This window comes from Epinephelus fuscoguttatus, linkage group LG24 (assembly GCF_011397635.1).
Source record: "Epinephelus fuscoguttatus linkage group LG24, E.fuscoguttatus.final_Chr_v1".
NCBI lineage: Eukaryota > Metazoa > Chordata > Actinopteri > Perciformes > Serranidae > Epinephelus > Epinephelus fuscoguttatus.
Genome location: NC_064775.1, coordinates 6,431,777 through 6,449,950, shown reverse-complemented (window position 1 = coordinate 6,449,950; position 18,174 = coordinate 6,431,777). Strand labels below are relative to the sequence as shown.

The following is an 18,174-nucleotide window of genomic DNA, read 5'->3' as shown; positions in this document are numbered from 1 at the left end:
TGCAACGTGCTGTGTGTGTCATATCCTGTAGTTCTGTTTAATATTTCACACGAGTTCCTGCGCTAAAGCTGCGGTGAGACTGAAACCCATTCATTCACGGTTAACAGCTGAGCTGCAGAGAAAACAGTACATCATGTGTTTTTTTGCACATGTCCAGAATAACACATCAAACTGAGCTTGACCTCATATTTCCTTCTTCTAAAAAGTCTACGGCTGAATTCGGCATACATGTAAACTATCGGTTTGTGCAGCAACTGAACTTTTACTATCCCTGAACGTGGTTGACGTCTATTTCCATGCGACGGTGACCAACTTTTAAAAGCTGATGTTTTACAGACAGCTTGAAATTTTATTAATCAGGCATATGCCGAATTAAATATATGCATCTGCTGAACAGATTTAACTTGATACATGTGATGCTTGATGGTTTAATATCCACCGCTAGAGCCGGCAGCTACAAATAACCTTTTATTTGAATGATGTTTGGTACTGTACCAAAGCTACCTGTGGGAATAGGGGAGACCGGGGTCAGTTGGTACCACCTTTCACTCTTTTGCTTTTTTCAGTGGAATAATTGATGTTAGAATATTCTAACCAGCTGCAAATGGAAGGTTAAGGTCTCAACTTAAGAAATAGCTATTAATAATAATTTGTGATTTAAGTCATGTTGTGCGTTTGTGCCAAAAAGTCCCATCCTGGGGTTCGATGACACTGTTAAAATGCTGTGGTTACAAAAAATGAAGCAACCGCAAAGCATGAACATTTAGAGCATTTATTCATTGTAAAACCATAAATGTAGCCGATATATTTAGATATAGGACTTTTGTAAAATTATTATTATCAGGTCTATTCTTATTTTTTAAACATATATACAGCTTATAAATTTAGATCTGGGCCTTTTTTTTTTTTAAATTATTAGGCATATTCTCTTTAAAACAAAACAAAACCAATGTATAGCTTATGAATTTTCCAATATCTCTATCAAACACCTTCAAAGGACCAGAAAATACCTATTTTTCGGCAGCGTACCAAAGGTTTCATCCATATTCACCCTTAACTGACATTTAACTGAACGCTATTCATCTCCCTTTTTTGCATTTCCACATTTCAGACACAGAGCGACTGTACACAGTGTCCTTCCAGGAAATATGTGACCGCTTTGGAAAGCGGTACACTTGGGACGTGAAGTCATCAGTGATGGGTAAAAAGGCTCTGGATGCCGCCCAAATGATTCGCGATGCTCTGGAGCTTCCCATGACAGCTGAAGAACTCCTGGCTGAAAGCAGAGAAATACAAGAAAGGATCTTTCCCTCTGCCAACCTCATGCCAGGTACGTCTGATTTATGTCATCTGACCTCCACTGCCATATTTCAGGCCTTTCCCTGAAGAATACCAAAATATAAAGCAGTGAAATGCAACTGATTTGTTTTTAGCTCGACAGCGGCCTATCATTAGCTCTTGTGTGGGCTGCTGTCCCATTTATTCTAAATGTAGGAGTGCTGCTGCTTCTATTTTATGCAGCTGCGCAACTGTTGGCATGTGTGCTTTCCATCTGCAACTGCAAATGTATACTGTGCTGGATTTACCTAAAAGGAATGTATTGAGTCACATAAAAGTGTTCCCTCTCAGTCATCATTTGTGACCCACTAGAAATGTATGTAGCCGGGTCTTTATCTGCAGAGACTCTGCCCTCTGTTGTGCTGTGGTCCACATGTTAGTGGCACAGTGACTTTAAAAAGTGACCAGGTGAAAGACTGTAAGCAGCACACATTCAAGAGAAACCTACAAGAAACCTCGGATTTGCTTTCACTTTTAACACCAACACCGTTATCGCTTAGTTTCCCCGAAACAATCATTATGCTGGTGATAGCCGTGGCCGCAGGTGTTATGTTTTCAGGTTGTCCGTCTGTCTTCGTCCATGCCATTCTTGTGATGTTCTTCAAATTTGGCACAAACATCCACTTGGAGTCAAGAATTAACTGATTAGAATTTAATGGTCAAAGGTCAAGGTCACTTTGACCTTGTATCCACTTCATTTTGTGAACTCGGTCTCTCCATGACACGTTGAGGGAATTTTTTTGTTGGGTACAAACGTCCACCTTGACTCAAAAATGAACTGATTTGTGGTTGAAGGTCAAAGGTCAAGGTCATAGTGACCTCACAAAACATGTTTTTGGCCATCACTTCAGAATTTATACACTAATTATGACTTAATTTCACACACATCTCTAATAAGATAAAATGATGACATTATTTATCCAGATGGTCAAAGGTCAGCTTCACTGTGACATCATAAAAACACTTTTCTGGTCATTACTCAACATGTTGTGTCCACGTTTTCAGAGACATGGATATAAACTGCAACTTGACTGGTTTGCATACTACTGTGAGCTGATAATTCTAGTTATTCTGTATTCTTGTTTCCATTTTAACTTTAAACACTTTGCTTCCTGGTAGTGATGTCCAAATGAAGCTTCATGAACCACCAGTTGTATTTGCTGAACCCACTGGATGGCGCTCATGGTGTAACGAAAAAGGCTCAAGGGATGGCAATGCAGTTTGGTTTCAACCCTCTGTGGAACAAAGAGTGCCAGAGTGGACCCAAAAAATAAAGAAAATGGTTCATGAAGCTTCATTTGGCCATCACTAGTTGAAACCAAACTGCATTGCCATCCCTTGAGCCTTTGTCATTACACCAAGAGCGCCATCTTGTGGGTTCAGCAAATACAACTGGTGGTTCATGACGCTTCATTTGGCCATCACTAATAATCCTTAAGACCTGTTGTAACTGGAATTATGAGCATTTGAAATTGGCTCAGACAGAAAAGCTTATCTAATGAATGAGTCCGTCTGTGTTATATAAGGATGATGAGTCAGCAGGCGCTGCAGCCTTTCATAATTAAATTTATCAATGAATGCCTGGATTTCATCATCAGAATGTCGTGTCATCATTGAATTAAAAAGAGGGACAATTCATTTGTGCTATTAATGCTATTGAACTGAGCTAGCATTCACCTCACATGAGAATTAGGTGGTCAGAGGTCAAGGTCACTATGACCTTGTGTCCGTCTCATTTTTATGAATGCGATATTTCAAGAAGGACTTGAGGGAATTTCCTCCAGTTTGGCACAAACGTCCATTTGGATGCAAGGATAAAGTGATTGGAATTTGGTGGTCAAAAGTCAAGGTCACTGTGACCTCTCAAAATGTGTTTGGCCATCACTCAAGAATTTACATGTTAATCATGACAAAAGTTTACGTAAATGTTCAATAGAATAAGATGCTGACGGGATGACTTGATTGCTCTGTCGTGTGAAAATATCAATGAGCTAGTCTGCCTGAGCAACTGGTTCAAAGAAAAGTAGACTACATGAAGTGGTTGACTGGAGTCATGTCACACAAGTTCACACTGTTTCAAGCAATCTGTGAAAAGGCACTGCGCCACTTTGTCTCTTTGAAAGAAACTATGGTATTTAATCGGCCTACACGCTGTAGCATTTATTTGGCTGAGATGTTACTTTGCAAAGAATTTACAGGCAAGCTGTTTACATTCACTTTGTAGCAGATGCTACTTTGTAACTGCTCTTTATATGGGTGTCTGCTAATTAACTGTGCGATTTATTATGGATGTTGTGGGCAATGCCAAGCACTCCCTAAGACTTTCCTACTTGACAAATTAAGATATGATAATTCTAACTCAGAAATCATTAAAAACAGGATGTTAAAATAAAGCTAAGAAAAAGTTTGCATTTCTTTATTCCAACACCACACATACATTTGTTTGATCTCTCCCCAAATACACAAGTAAATACTAGTAATAGTTGTTTAATCACGATTAATCACGGCCTGTTATTGTAATTAAGTTGAGTAAATGTTTTTAATTGACTAACAGCACTAATAAAGATATATTCACCAGCTGTGGTTGGGAAAGGAGCTCCATATCAACAGGGATTTTTATTAAAAACATTTGTCTTGTAAAGTCATACATTACTCCAACCTTAAATCTCATTTTCAACATGTACACCACTAGGTGTGGAGAAACTGGTGCACCATCTATGGAAGCACAATATCCCCATCGCAGTGGCCACCAGCTCAGCCGGTGTGACATTTAAGCTGAAGACGAGCCAACACAAAGACTTCTTCGGTCTGTTTGACCACATTGTTCTGGGCGATGATCCCGAGGTGAAGAATCACAAACCTAACCCTGACTCTTTCCTGGTCTGTGCCAGCAGATTCAACCCTCCAACCTCTCCAGAGAAGGTAATTACGACAGATTACACATGTAGCACATTTCCATCCGTTTGTCCATCCGTCCCTCCCATTCTCGTGAGGGACTTTCTTTAAGTTTGGCACAAACATTGGTTGAATTTGCAATGAACTGATTGCATTCAGTGGTCAAAGGTCAAGATCACTGTGACCTTGTCTGTCTCATTCTCGTAAACACAATATTTCCATAGCACCTTGAAGGAATTTCTTCACATTTGGCACAAACATCCACTTGGACTCAACGATGACCTGATCCGGTTGTGGGTGTTAAAGGTCAAAAGTCACTGTCACTGTGACCATGGGCTTGTCTCATTCTCGTGAGGGACTTTCTTCAAGTTTGGCACAAACATTGGTTGAATTTGCAATGAACTGATTACATTCAGTGGTCAATGGTCAAGATCACTGTGACCTTGTCTGTCTCATTCTCATAAACACAATATTTCCATAACACCTTGAAGGAATTTCTTCAAAATTGGCACAAACATCCACTTTGACTCAGTGATAACCTGATTAGGTTTAGAACGTGAAAGGTCAAACTCCACTGTCACTGCGACCATAGGCTTGTCTCATTCTTGTGAGGGAATTTCTTCAAATTTGGCACAAATGTCCACATATGGATGAATAATAACCTGATTAGGTTTTGAATGTTAAAAGTCAACCATCACTGTCACTGTGACCATGGGCTTGTCTCATTCTTGTGAGGGAATTTCTTCAAATTTGGCACAAACGTCCACATATGGATGAATAATAACCTGATTAGATTTTGAATGTTAAAGGTCAACCGTCACTGTCAGTGTGACCATGGGCTTGTCTCATTCTTGTGAGGGAATTTCTTCAAATTTGGCACAAACGTCCACATATGGATGAATAATAACCTGATTAGGTTTTGAATGTTAAAGGTCAACTGTCACTGTCACTGTGACCATGGGCTTGTCTCATTCTTGTGAAAGTGATTTCAAGGCTTCCTTGACGGAGTTTCCTCAAATTTGGCACCAGCACCCACTTGCACTCAAGGATGAACTGATTAAAAGTCAAAAATGTCAGATACTGAATTCGGTGACACAAATCTTGCGTACTCACCTTCAAACTGTGCTGATTGTATAGATCTTTTGTGCTGCGTGGTTTGTTTGAAGCATCCATATTTTAGAAAATGTAGCTTATTTGAAGCAATGTCACCTCATGTCTGGACAGACACGGATGTAAACTGTTACTGCACCTTGACTGGTTCATGAAGGCATACAAACATGAGGAGGCAATTTTAGTTTTAAGCATAGTGATATTGAAGTGCTGCAAAGTGTATTTAGTCAACTGGAAGCTGAGAGAGGAGATAACTCTGCAGATTTCGTTGAGGCAGTTCAAATTGAGGTGAAGATGTTTCCACTTTAGAAAGTTTGAACTTTTTTTTTTTTATCAGTGTACATAATAAAATACGCCTGTGTGTCATCTCGCCGTGTTAAGACACCACTGCTTGTCTGATCGAAATTTTAGACAAACTTTTCCAACCAGAGAGTGCTTCCAGCAGAGCAGTGATAGAGTGTTGGACTTTGAATAGATCTGTAATCTCTATGGTTACTATGGCTCTCTCTCTCTCTATGGGAAAGACAAGTAGTTATCAGTAGTTTATTTAGTAGTTTAGTATTTTAGTCGACAGTAGGAGGAGATTTCACAATATCAAGATATATACTGTGTATCACATTATAGCCTAAAAATATCGCAATATTAGAAGATGAAGATGGACTGATCTCCAAAAGGTTAAGTTATTTTTGTTTTGTACAGTCTTAGAGTGAAAACAAGGAAAGGAGCAACATGCAAAAGTTTGGGCACTCGAAGACATTTGAGCTCTCAGACAACTTTTACCAGGGTCTCAGACCATAATTAGCCTGTTAGCACTCTGGCTTGTTCACAGTCATCATTAGGAAAGGCCAGGTGATGCAAATTTCAAAGCTTTATAAATACTCTGACTCCTGAAACCTTGTCCCCACACTCAGCAGCTCCTCCAAACAGCTGCCTAGGACTCTGGAAACTAAAATAACCGATGCCCACAAAGCAGGAGAAGACTTTAAGAAGATGGCAAAGTGTTTTCGGGTAGCTGTTATCTCAGTTCGTAATTTCATTAAGAAACAGCAGTTAACAGGAGCTGTGGAGGTCAAGTTGAGTTCAGAGAGAGCTGCTTGTATGATTGTTAGAAAGGCAAATCAAAGCCCCCGTTTGCCTGCAAAAGACCTGCAGGAAGATAGCAGACTCTGGAGTGGTGGTGCACTTTTCTACTGTGCAGAAAGTACAGACGTTTGCAAAGGAACATCGAAACAAGCCTTATGCTTTTTGCGAACAAGTCCTATACACTGCTGAAGTTAAAACAGAACTTTTTGGACACAATGAGCAAAGATATGTTTGGAGAAAACAGGGTGCAGAATTTCACGAAAAGAACACCTGTCCCAACTGGATCGATCATGCTTTGGGCTTGTGTTGCAGCCAGTGGCACGGGGAACCTTTCACAGGTAGAGGGAAGAAAAGATGCAGTTAAATTCCAGCAAATTCTGGAAGCAAACATCATAGCATCTATAAAAAAAAAGCTGAAGGTGAAGAGAGGATGGCTTCTACAACAGGACGGTAAATACATACATCTAGTGATAGTACCAGGGGTCATGATACTGTCCAGCCTTATCTGCTAGTCACTTGCTGTTCCCAAGAGGCCTGCCTGGACTTTTGTTTTGGTGTTTGGGTGTTCTCCTGCTCTCACAAAAGTAATGCTGTGTCTTGCTGGTCAGAGGTGTTTGGCCTGGTCTATGGTGCTGCACATGGACTCAGCGTTTACCTTCAGCACTTGGCTGTGGCACCAGCGGTAGCGACCCTCCCCAAGGGCTTTAGGACAGCTGCTGAGGATGTATTCCAGTGTTTCTCATCCCTAGCAGAAGAGAGTAGTTGGGCTGGGCAGAACATCGTATAGCGACTTAAAGAGAAAATTGATGTGGAAAGGTTCGGCTTTCCACATTTCGGACCATGTGATCCTTCCTTCTACAGTCTGTTCCCATTTGGTCCATGCACCCTGTTGTCGCAGTCCCACCATCTGGCTTTCATGTAGCTCCTTGACCCCAGCTCTCACCTCTTTCTGGACTAGGCCCTGCCTATCTTTACCCTCGGCTTTGTTGTAGTGGGTTGTTGGACTGCTGTCGAGTCCTGCTCGACAGATTGCCACGGCTCCCACCAGCACTTTGTGGCGCAAATGTGATTCCACCTGCTCAACTGCCTCGTGTGCTCTCCACCTCCATTTAGTCGTCACCTGGGAGACTCTTGGGTCAGTGGATTCTCTGTATTGCAGCACCTCTTCCGCTCGGCCTACCATAAACTTCTCGCTAAGGCTATTCAAGGGGAGTGTTAGCTTGTTTCCACTGCCGTAGTAAGCGATGCTGCTCGGGCATCTTGGCAATCCCAGCCACCTTCGAAGGTGACTCTCAAAGCCCTCCACAGTGGACAGTGTGAATTTGTATACCAACAATGGCCACAAGACCCTGGGTAGGATGCCGTGTTGGTATATCCAGGCTTTGAATTGCCTATACTAATTTCCTTTCCAGTGATCCCAAACACACCTCAGCATCCTCAATGGACTACCTCCAGAGGTGCAAGCTGAAGGTTTTGTCATGGCCTTCACATTCCCCCGACCTATGCATCATTAAAATCTGTGGATGAACCTCAAAAGAACAGTGCATGGGATAGTTCATCACCAGATACAGTCGTCAAGTCTGCTCATTATAAACAAATTTTGACTCGCCTCTTTCTCAGAGTACCTTGAAAATCTTGGTTGATGTGGTTTTTAATTCATTATATTTATGTTTTTCAAATGTCATTGCTTTTTTTACTCTGCTGTCGGTTTGCCTAATGCACTGAAAAAACACAGTGAGTGGAGCTCTGATGAACTACAAGGTGTCAGTCATCTCCACCTGCTGCCTAGCTCCTCCACCTTAATTACAGCTCACATACAGCTGCAGTCTCATTACTACTCACTGACGAACTGCTGTCCCCTTCGCTCGTCTCTCCCTCGGTCTCACTCTTTCTCCAGTCCTCTTTTGGCTGTGTAATTTGGCCTGTTTATTATTTCCTAGGTAACATACCAGCCATTAACTAATGAATAGATGTACAGGTACTAATTTAACCCCATACCATCAGAGATTCAAATTTTAATTCATCTGACCACAGAACAGTTTTCCATTTTGCCTCAGACCATTTAAATGAGCTTATGGGCCCAGAGAAGACGGCGGCGTTTCTGGATAATGGTCACATATGGTTTCTTCTTTGCATGATACAACTTTATCTTGCATTTGTGGATTGCCCGGCGAACTGTGTTCACAGAGAATGATTTCTGGAATTGTTCCTGAACACATGCAGTGATTTTCAGTACATAATCATGCCTGTTTTAATGCAGTGCCGCTTGAGGGCCCAAAGATCACGAGAATTCAGTATTGACTTTTGGCCTTGTCCCTTGCGCACGGAGATTTCTCCAGATTCTTGAATCTTTTGATGATATTATGTGCTGTTGAAGGGGGGATATTCTTTGCAATTTTACATTGAGGAATATTTCTCTGAAATTGTTCCACAATTTTTAGACGCAGTTTTTTGCAGGTTGGTGAACCTCTGCCCATCTTTACCTCTGAGAGAGTCTGCCTCTCCTCCTTTCCTGTGTCACTGGCCGAACAATCGAGATGCAAGCTATCCCTTGTGGTTTTGGTGTTGTAAGGTGGTAAGACACACGACACGTCATATGCTTCTGGTTGCCATGTTGTTACTGGCCTCTTCTTCTGTTACACATTTAATGCTATTGGACTTCTTGGTCAAAGCCTTGGCTGGAAACTGTGGAGCATGTGCAAAGCGCTGAGACCAATTTGGGTCTGATTTACTGTATCAGTGCAGGAGTAGTTCAACTCCCAGTCACATTGAGTGTGTTTACATGGACAGTTTAATTCCCTTTTCATTCAGAATGAAAGTTCATTCCTGTTAAAAGTGATCTTGTAAACACCTAATTCAGAATGAAAATGTCCAATTGCGATTCAAAATTCAATCCGATGTAAGGGGCTGGAATTTTCCGATTCTAATTCCTAATGAAAGAATTTCTGGCACTTGTACTTGTATACTTGTGTACATTCCTCTTTAAGATCATTCCGGTCTTTCTGCGCATGCTCGTTTCCTTGCCCTTCTGGCACGATGACGTATATAGCACGTGCGACTGGTACGCGGCAACGGGCTGAGATAGAGCAGTCGGACTCGTTGCACTAACCGGTTTCCATTCACCAAAGCACGGTCTTCTACCTCTCTTCTCCTCCTCGTCAACAGACGAAGCATTAGCGGAACAAGGTTGTTGTCGTACTGCTGCTTCAAGAATATAAGCAAAACAAGCCCGAAAAAGGCACTAAGAACGTCATTGTCAAGCATCTTGTTATCCGGAGCGAGGACTACAGTGTTTTCTTCTGGTAAACATAAACATGTAACATCCGCCCCGCCCCCTATCAATCAGAAACCTTCCCTGCCCCAAACCTTGCGTGGACCCGAATAAAGGCGATTAAACTGATCTCCCGTGTAAACCCTCATTCGGAATAAATATTTTTCATGTAGACTACCTGGAAAAACTTTAATTCCGAATGATTTCAATCAGATTTATTTCATTCTGAATGAGAAGCCATCATGTAACCGCACCCATTATCTGGGTGTGTTAGTCCGACTTTGGTACGATTTCAGTCGGACTAACATGTTTATATGTATTAAAAGTCTGATTTTAGTCGGAGAAACACAATAAATCGATTTTCCCTAATGTCATGTAAACATACCGAGTGTGAATGCTCAGAACAATAGGCTCAGAATCTGGGATCCATTGCAACTATTTTTTGAAAATTTCACTTATTCCCGCAATTTCATTGCAAAAAACGCCCATAAACATTGGAAAAGCTGCCGTAAAATCAGGCTTTGTAGGCCATGGCATTCCAATAAACAGCCCGTGAAATCCTGGAGGGACTGATTGGTCAATGTCTTCAAAAATACTGGGATATTTACATTTACATTTTTCAAAATAATCGAAATAATATATTCAACCTTTACCATGCTTATTATGGCCATTTTTTGTTAAAGGTGTTAATTCATCTCTGTTTATTACTGAGGTCACACTTGGTGTTGTACTGGACTGCATTATATTAAAATGTGATGTAAAGCTACTTTATGCCAACAGCATGTCAAACAGTATGTGCTATATTTAGTGGTATTTAGCTGCCTGTTTGTCAGCCAATGGCTTTTTATTTGTACCTAATGTGTTCCATTTGCAGTAAGGCAGGCAGGGTGTGATGTCGCCGCTCTCTGCACTGACAGACACACACTTTTACTGTGGCACTTTGATCAAAAGTGGTGAGCTTTCAGGGTTCACGGGCTGTTTAAGATATATTTTCAGACACTCTGGAAGCCTTTCGCAGTGTTGAGTCAGTCTAAAATAGCTGCCAAATATCTCACTAAGAGACACCAAATAGCAGTGTGAGGCCTGACCTACTTTCATGAAAAGTAGACCACATGTAAAAATGGAAGTATTATGCTAATTTGGACAAATCTACTGTTGATCTTTGTTCAGTGCATGATTTGACTAATGAATATGTAATTGAATGACATGCTTGGCTTTGTTAATACAATTTCATTCTATTTGAAACTCTTCATTATGCACAGTTTTGGTGTCTTTTTAGGAACGTGCTGCATGTGATGAACGTTATCAGCTATAAATCATAATCATCATATCTGGTAATGATTTATATCGATTTTTAAAAATGAATATTACAGAGCCGAAGTGAATCTGGAACATTCAAATTTATTCAGGCGCTAGACAACCTGTTGACATGCAGTAGCTGTTGTAATAGCAGAACAGAGAGGACGGATGTGCAGGCTTATTTTAGACAGTGGAGATTACAGGTAAAATGTTGAAAAAGGACTTAAGAGCTTGGATGAATATCTTCAGAGAGAGAAACAGTTGCCATGATGCAATTAACAGTGCTGCTGTGCTGGTTAATTCACGGGAGATGTCTTTTTTTAGAAGCTAAAAAATGAATCTTACGTATCTTGAAATATGGATAGATACCCAGCACTCGACAGTGCGAGCGTTTCACTCGCATTTGGGACTAAAAATAGGTGTATGCGAACTGTAAAAAATATTTAGGGGCACATGTGCGCATAAAAAAAAATCAGCCAAAGCAGCCTATATTTTTGTCAATAAAAAAATATGATAATCTAACCGCAAATGTTGGAGGAACTCCAGCCGCCTTCCCTCTTCCCTCTTCCCCGTTTGACACAGTTATGGACGGTTTTCCAAGCCACTGTCGGCACAGTGAATATAAGTCCCACTGTCGGCAGCGTGGAAATAAGTCAAAGTGTGGAGGAGACGGACCGGGAAAAGCGGCAGACCTCTGGAGAAGCCTGCTCCGTTCTCCCCGCAGTTAGGGACCGTTCGCCATGGTACCGCTGCTGGGCAGGGTGGAAATAAGTCCTGCAGAGTTTCAGAGGACCTGGAGAATGTTTTAGGATAGTAATAACATTATATAAGATAATCATATTGCAAAGATAATATATGTAAGATAATAACATTAAAGACAAAATTAAATTGCAATACTTTTTCAAGACTTGATGATTTTACCTTTCTGTACATTTTGTATACAAATTTATTCAATAATTTTGCTTTTAAATGTCTATTTGCATCATGTTTATTACGGAAAACACATTATTTGATCAATTTACATTGTGCCCCTAAAGTTCTTTGTGCGCCCCTTACTTTTTCAACTTAGGAGAACATGTGCTCCTCAGGAAAAAAGTTAGCGTCAGGCCCTGATACCTGCATGCGAAGTGCTTGGGGAAATACTTTGCAGTTAAAAAAAAAAAAAGGTAATAAATCGTAATTTTTCACAAGTAGTCCATACCCATTGGTAGCTTTGTCACCTTTTACCGATGCCAATCCTCAATGCCTATGTGCAGTTTCACATAGATTGACCACGTCAGTGAGTAGAAAAACGTGGGACAGACAGAATGACTGACTGACAGAATGACACACTGACAGTTTCCGTGATTATGTACAGCATACCATACCATGACTTAGTCATACCAAAAATTAGAAAAACACCAACATTGGTCCACAGGGGGAGCCACAGCGATCAGTCGCCATTTTGAAGCATTTTTCTGTTGTTATAGCGCCACCCAGTTGCCAATTAGAGTTAAATTTCTCCAGTCACCTTGAGGCGTCCTGTTCTACATATCTACCAAGTTTAGTAAAAATCCATATGGTGGTTAGGCCTAGATAAGAAATGAGCTCTCTAGCGCCCCCATTTTGTTTGATGGGGTCAATAATGGAGGGGTCCCCTCAGATTATGTGTGGTCATATGCCTACAAAGTTGCGTGGTGATGGGTGAAACCCTTGAGATGTTATACACCTTTATGTGATGAGCCACGCCCTCCGCAATATTCATTGCCTTATAGAAGCTCAGTTTTAGTAAGTTTTCCAACTTTTGCCAAGAGGGAACTTTAGATATTGGTCCCTAGATTATGTTCACCCAGTTTCATGCAGATCACTCAAACTTCCTAGGAAGAGATCCATTTGAAGTGTTTTTCAAAAAATTCAAAATGGCGGAAAATCTATATAAGCGGAAGTTATGGGTTCTTGAGACAAATGTGTTCCTCATGAGGAGAGGCATCTCTGTGCAAAGTTTCATGTCTCTACGACATACGGGGCATGAGATATGCCATTTGCTTTAGATATGCTATTTTGTGTAATCCATTGGTTTTCTATAGAAGCCTTGTTGTCCGTTGGTAGTAATCCGCCACTGGACACGGAAAAAGGGTTGTTTATGACAAGGTTGTAGCTCGACAGTGCTGTGTGTGCTCCTGGAGGAAGAACGAGAATGAACGAGACAGTTTTGTAATAAGTTTAAACAACTGCATAATTGATTACTCGCTCGTAAACAACCTTCGCAGTACGATGCCTTTGAACACAACGCCAGCCTTCTTCTTCTGCTTCTTCTCTGTGTCCCATTACATTGCAATGGTTTCCTGCCGGTTGGCGACACCCACGTAAAGGAGCATTATCGCCATCAAGTGGGCTGGAGTGTTTAACGCTTCAGGGTCAAACGAACGATCAAGCGGAAGTTTACACACGGGTGTGAGGCAGCTGAAAAATGTTCCACAATTGAGATGGAAACCACAGTTTGCTACGATTTTTATGTCAGAACATCAGTGAACACCGCTGACCACTCAGGCAGGGGAATGCCAAATTCTCCGAAAATGAGCATGGTCTGAACCAGTCTATTTCATCATAAACAACCCAGAAAAAATACCAGACTTCTCCTTTAAACACAATAATAAGCAGCATGGCTACCACTGTTTACTCCAACCACTCATGACATACTGATAGAGCCTCTTCCAGGGGATCGCGAGCCTAGCTGCAACACAGATACCCACAGTGGCTCTCTCAAAGGGTCATAAATGTGCTTCTAGTGACTGTAACAGCTGGACTTCCCAGCAGAGACTCAGAGAGTCCGACAGGAGCAGAGCTCATGATTGGCTTGCTCAGAAACGCACGTCACTATCCACGCTGCACTGTGTGGTGTCAAAGTGTCACATGATTGGACATGTTCCGCCGTGTTCAGTGGAAATTTGTTTCTCCTCTGAAAGAAGAATGAAGAACCATTACGCCCCCGCAGAGCCGTCCAGCACAACTCCTCACACCATCTTTTATTCTTTTCATACTGTAGCTGTCACACTGGACCTGAGAACAACCAGCGGTATTCAGGCTGCATAACAATATATTTTCACGGTGACGAACGCATTTCTTCCATTTTTAAATGGGCCGTTCTGTGAGGATTCAGAGGAGGGATATTCTTTTGAATGGTTATATTCGTATTTTGTTCTGTCAGTCAGCGTGCGGGGAAACCAGACCACAGACCTTTCATGTCCTTTTCTAAGCGTTGCCTTCAACCAGCACATCGTCTGTATTCATGTTTGTTCAGGACGGCCATGCACAAAGATTGAACTGAAACATGCCCTTGGAAAAAGAATTCTGAAAGAAGAGAGAGAAATAACTTGATTTTTTTAAAACATGAAAAATAAGATTTATATGAAAAACAGCTGCCCACCCTCATTACTCACTGCCTTCAACATTACTGCAATCAAACTGCATCTGAAGCGAAAGACTTTTATTTTCTTACTTGTATGTGTTTATAAGCTGTCTGACATTGTACTGGTGGAACAAATTAGATCTTTAGAAATGTGATGAACAAAGAAAAGACCATGACACTGTGTGTTGGCATATGACTTCACTTATTTGTGAAGTGAACACACACAATAACCACAGATACATAAATCTGCATCTGTTTCTTGGGTAGAAATAATGTCACCTGTAACAACAGTGGACGGGCTGGAATAACATGTTACCGAAACTAACATGGAACACTGTCAGCTAACATCGGCAATTTAGCTGTGGAGTACCTCGTTAACCATGTCACACCCTCCACATGCCCTACTAGTGCCATTTACCTTGATGGACTCTTAAAACTCAAGCACATAAATGGCAGGGTACATCCAAATTTGTTATTTTAGTCCTCAAGTGGCCTCATGTACCACTATAGTTGTTGAAAGCTAATGTAGAGTGGTGCACCGCCCAAACTCCACATGGACCTCTTGTACTACCCACAGACCACCATTATAAAAGAGATGCCTGTGAAACTGTTGATGGTCAACCTAGACTGCAACTGTAAATGGTTACTCTTTGTATGATGACTTTAAACCACAAAGATTCTATGTGTATCAAACTTTCTTGAAAGGTTTTTAATGTGCAAGACAAGAATCCAAGCTGACGGTTGGTTGTCGGTCACTCCGGTCTGTCCCGTGAAAGTATTATGAATCGGCATTGGCAACGGCTGAGCCCGTTGGTCAGTAACAAACAGCTGAAGTTGAGATCTTTGTTTATGCGCTAACCAAGCGGGAACCTGACGAGTGAAGCCAGTGCGAAAGTGCCAAAAACTGCAATTCATCGACTGACCACTAGAGGCTGGCTCCAAAATAGTTCATTTTCTGTTTAAATGTTAAAGCCCCTACAAGGAACTTTCATTTTGAGTTCATTTTGGTGACCCTGTGGACAAAAGCGGTAGTGTTTTGCCGGAATGAAGCCTACATTTCCCATGAGCTCTAGCGCATATTGTTGTGAAGACGCTTACCTGGCTCGCGCATGTATTTGTTTTGGGGATGAATGAAACAACAAGACAGGAAAACTTTGCCCCCAGCTCACCTCTGCCGCGCCCCAGCTCCACCTCTCCGACGTAAGCGCCACGTCCGCCGGGGTAAGCGCAGCGGTCGGCTGGTAAGGCTGAAGGCCTGTTTGGCGAGCACTTCCACGACTTCTTGGACTGAGTATGGAGCGGTGCCTTGCCTCTTTATTTCTCGGCATTTGCTGGACCCTGTCGACACCTGGCTGGTACCTGTCATTGGCCCGGATGAGGTGTTCCAGCCCCGCGGCCCCTGCTCTCCTTGTCCCTGCTGGCGCGGGGTGAATCTGCGCAACCTGCGGCCTCTGTGTGTGGCTCCCCGGACAGCTAACACCGTGGACCCGCTGGCTCCTGCCAGGATTGGGCTGGTAAATGCTATATCGCTAGCAAACAAAACGTTTATCCTGAAGGATTTCCTGACTTCCCGAGGATTGGATTTTCTCTGTGTGACTGAGACGTGGCTGACTGTTGGTGAGTCCAGTGCTTTCACAGAACTTTTACCCGATGATTGCTGCTATTTTAACTCCCCGTGGACGTCGGGTCGAGGAGGAGGAATAGCAACTATTTATAACAGTAACTAAATGTAAGCAGCTAGGTAAGATGACGTGTGCCGTCTGAGTGCCGTAAATTGCTTCGTCCTGGAAGCGACCTGGGGTGGACCCAGAGACAGTTTCCTAAAGGTATGGATATACACTATATAGAAATAGCTTATCTTCACACCAATGGTCTCATTTGCTGTTGTAGGTCATGCACAGACATCAGCAGAAACGAGAGACTTTTGCATATCCAGTTAAATGTTCCTTGTCGCGGCTTTAAGGCTTCAAATTATGCATAACTAAGGGCGTGGCCACTTTGACTGGCACACTCTCACCTAGGCCTCACCACAGGTCACTCAACTTGGCCTCCTTGCCGTATTTTGAGGTGTCGGAGCCGGCTGTTCGTAGCCTTTCGGAGAATTTCATGTACAAATATTGGACAAATAATGAGGCTTGCTGTGGAGATCATTATACCAACTGACCCTCGAAGACACCAGTGCTCCAGTTGTTCGGTAAGTGACATTCTGTTATTATTTTATTTAAATGTTAGCGCTAATGCGTGGCTTGATAGCTTAGCTGGTTATCTTGCTATCTAGCTGCGAACCGGCAAGACCCGAAGTCCAAACGTAATACATAAGTGTTAGAATTTAGGGTGATAATACTTTTGAATAAATGGGCGTCTGTGTGAGGTGGGAAGATAAAGCTCCATCATGTTAACGTTAGTAGCTAAAGTTATGCTTTGCCATACGGACAACGTACTGTTAATGCTAGACTTGAATAGGAAACAGTTATGTTACGTTAAAAAGTTGCAGACTGTGTGCAATTACGATAACTTGGAAATATAAATGTCAAGTTTAGCATAGTCCAAGAATTAACATTATTCTAAATAGATGTTGCGTCTTTCGTAAAGCAGGAGTTGGGTATTGAGGCTATGCAGCAAGCGTGAGAAGACAGAAGTGGACTTGACTCGTCACTTCAGCGCTGACTTCAGGGTACAAAGACCTTTTTTTATACCTCATAATGAATCAAGTAACTTAGTGGTTTAAATTGATGAATTATTGACATTACTATGTTCAATACAATGTTTAGAAGACTATTTTTATTCAGGAGTTTTGTTCCTTGGATACTGTGAGTCCATACAAGGTAGTTCGTCTTCAGCTGAAGCAGAAATTCATGTGTCTGTCCTCTCAAATTTGTATATGATTCATTGTGATCCACATTTCCTAACCAAAGTGTTTCTCTTTTCCTGTAATTTGAAAGGTAACCACACTGCAAAACCTGAATAGCCTCACGTATGGAGCGGTGCATTTGGTGCCATTCATCCGGACTGTGGAAAAAGGAGAGTGCACAGACGACATCCTGAGCTCTCAAATGGGTCGTGATTATGATGCCAGAAAACCACTTCAAGTTCAGCTTCCTTTGATAAAAGGACAGACCAGTTTGACCTTTTTTTGCTATTCTCTGTCTGTAGTATTCAGTGATTCAGTTTCTTATCTTCGACTTAATTTCTGCTGCTGATATATGATAGAAGTAGTCATAATTTAAAAACAGAATTCTTAAAAGATTAAATAGGAATCAAAGTATTTCCTAGTTTGACATCCAAAGGGTCTTCATTAGGAAACAGCTGGAAATGGCTAAACAGGAAGTGCACTCAGGAGTAAAATGTGGCTCCTGTAGTCGATGTGTCCTGAGTATTCATTAGGCGTACAAACTCTGTTATGTGTAATGAAGATATGACAATTAGATTTTAATTTCAAAGCAGTTGGGTTCAGGAATTCATATCGTATGTCCTTGTATGTTTTCTCATTTGGGACCTATAAGATGCCAGCATGGCCCAGGTTATGTACATTTCTTTTATTCCAAATTACAGTATTTACAGTTGGGAAAAAGTGTTTAATGCCTCTGGAATTTGACTGACTTTTAAATAAACCCACCATGATTAAACAGTTAAAACAGAGCAAAAATAGAGTGAATGTTGGAGTTATGTTTCTCAGGTGAACACACGTCTGGAAATAATTGCTAATGTCAACCTGGTCTCATTCTGAAGTTGACTTCTGGCGTTAGACACCAATGAAAAAAGCACCTTTAGGCCCTCAAAAATGTGATTA

At 41.6% G+C, this 18,174-nt stretch overlaps 1 protein-coding gene across 1 annotated transcript in view; it reads left to right on the top strand.

Moving 5' to 3' along the window:
• LOC125885085 (pseudouridine 5'-phosphatase) overlaps window positions 1–18,174 on the top strand; it is a 47,784-nt gene that overhangs the window by 282 nt on the left and 29,328 nt on the right. The window contains exons 2-3 of the mRNA XM_049570518.1: window positions 1,112–1,330; window positions 4,031–4,260. Of these exons, the coding sequence (XP_049426475.1) occupies window positions 1,112–1,330; window positions 4,031–4,260 (449 nt within the window). The remainder of the gene's footprint in view (window positions 1–1,111; window positions 1,331–4,030; window positions 4,261–18,174) is intronic.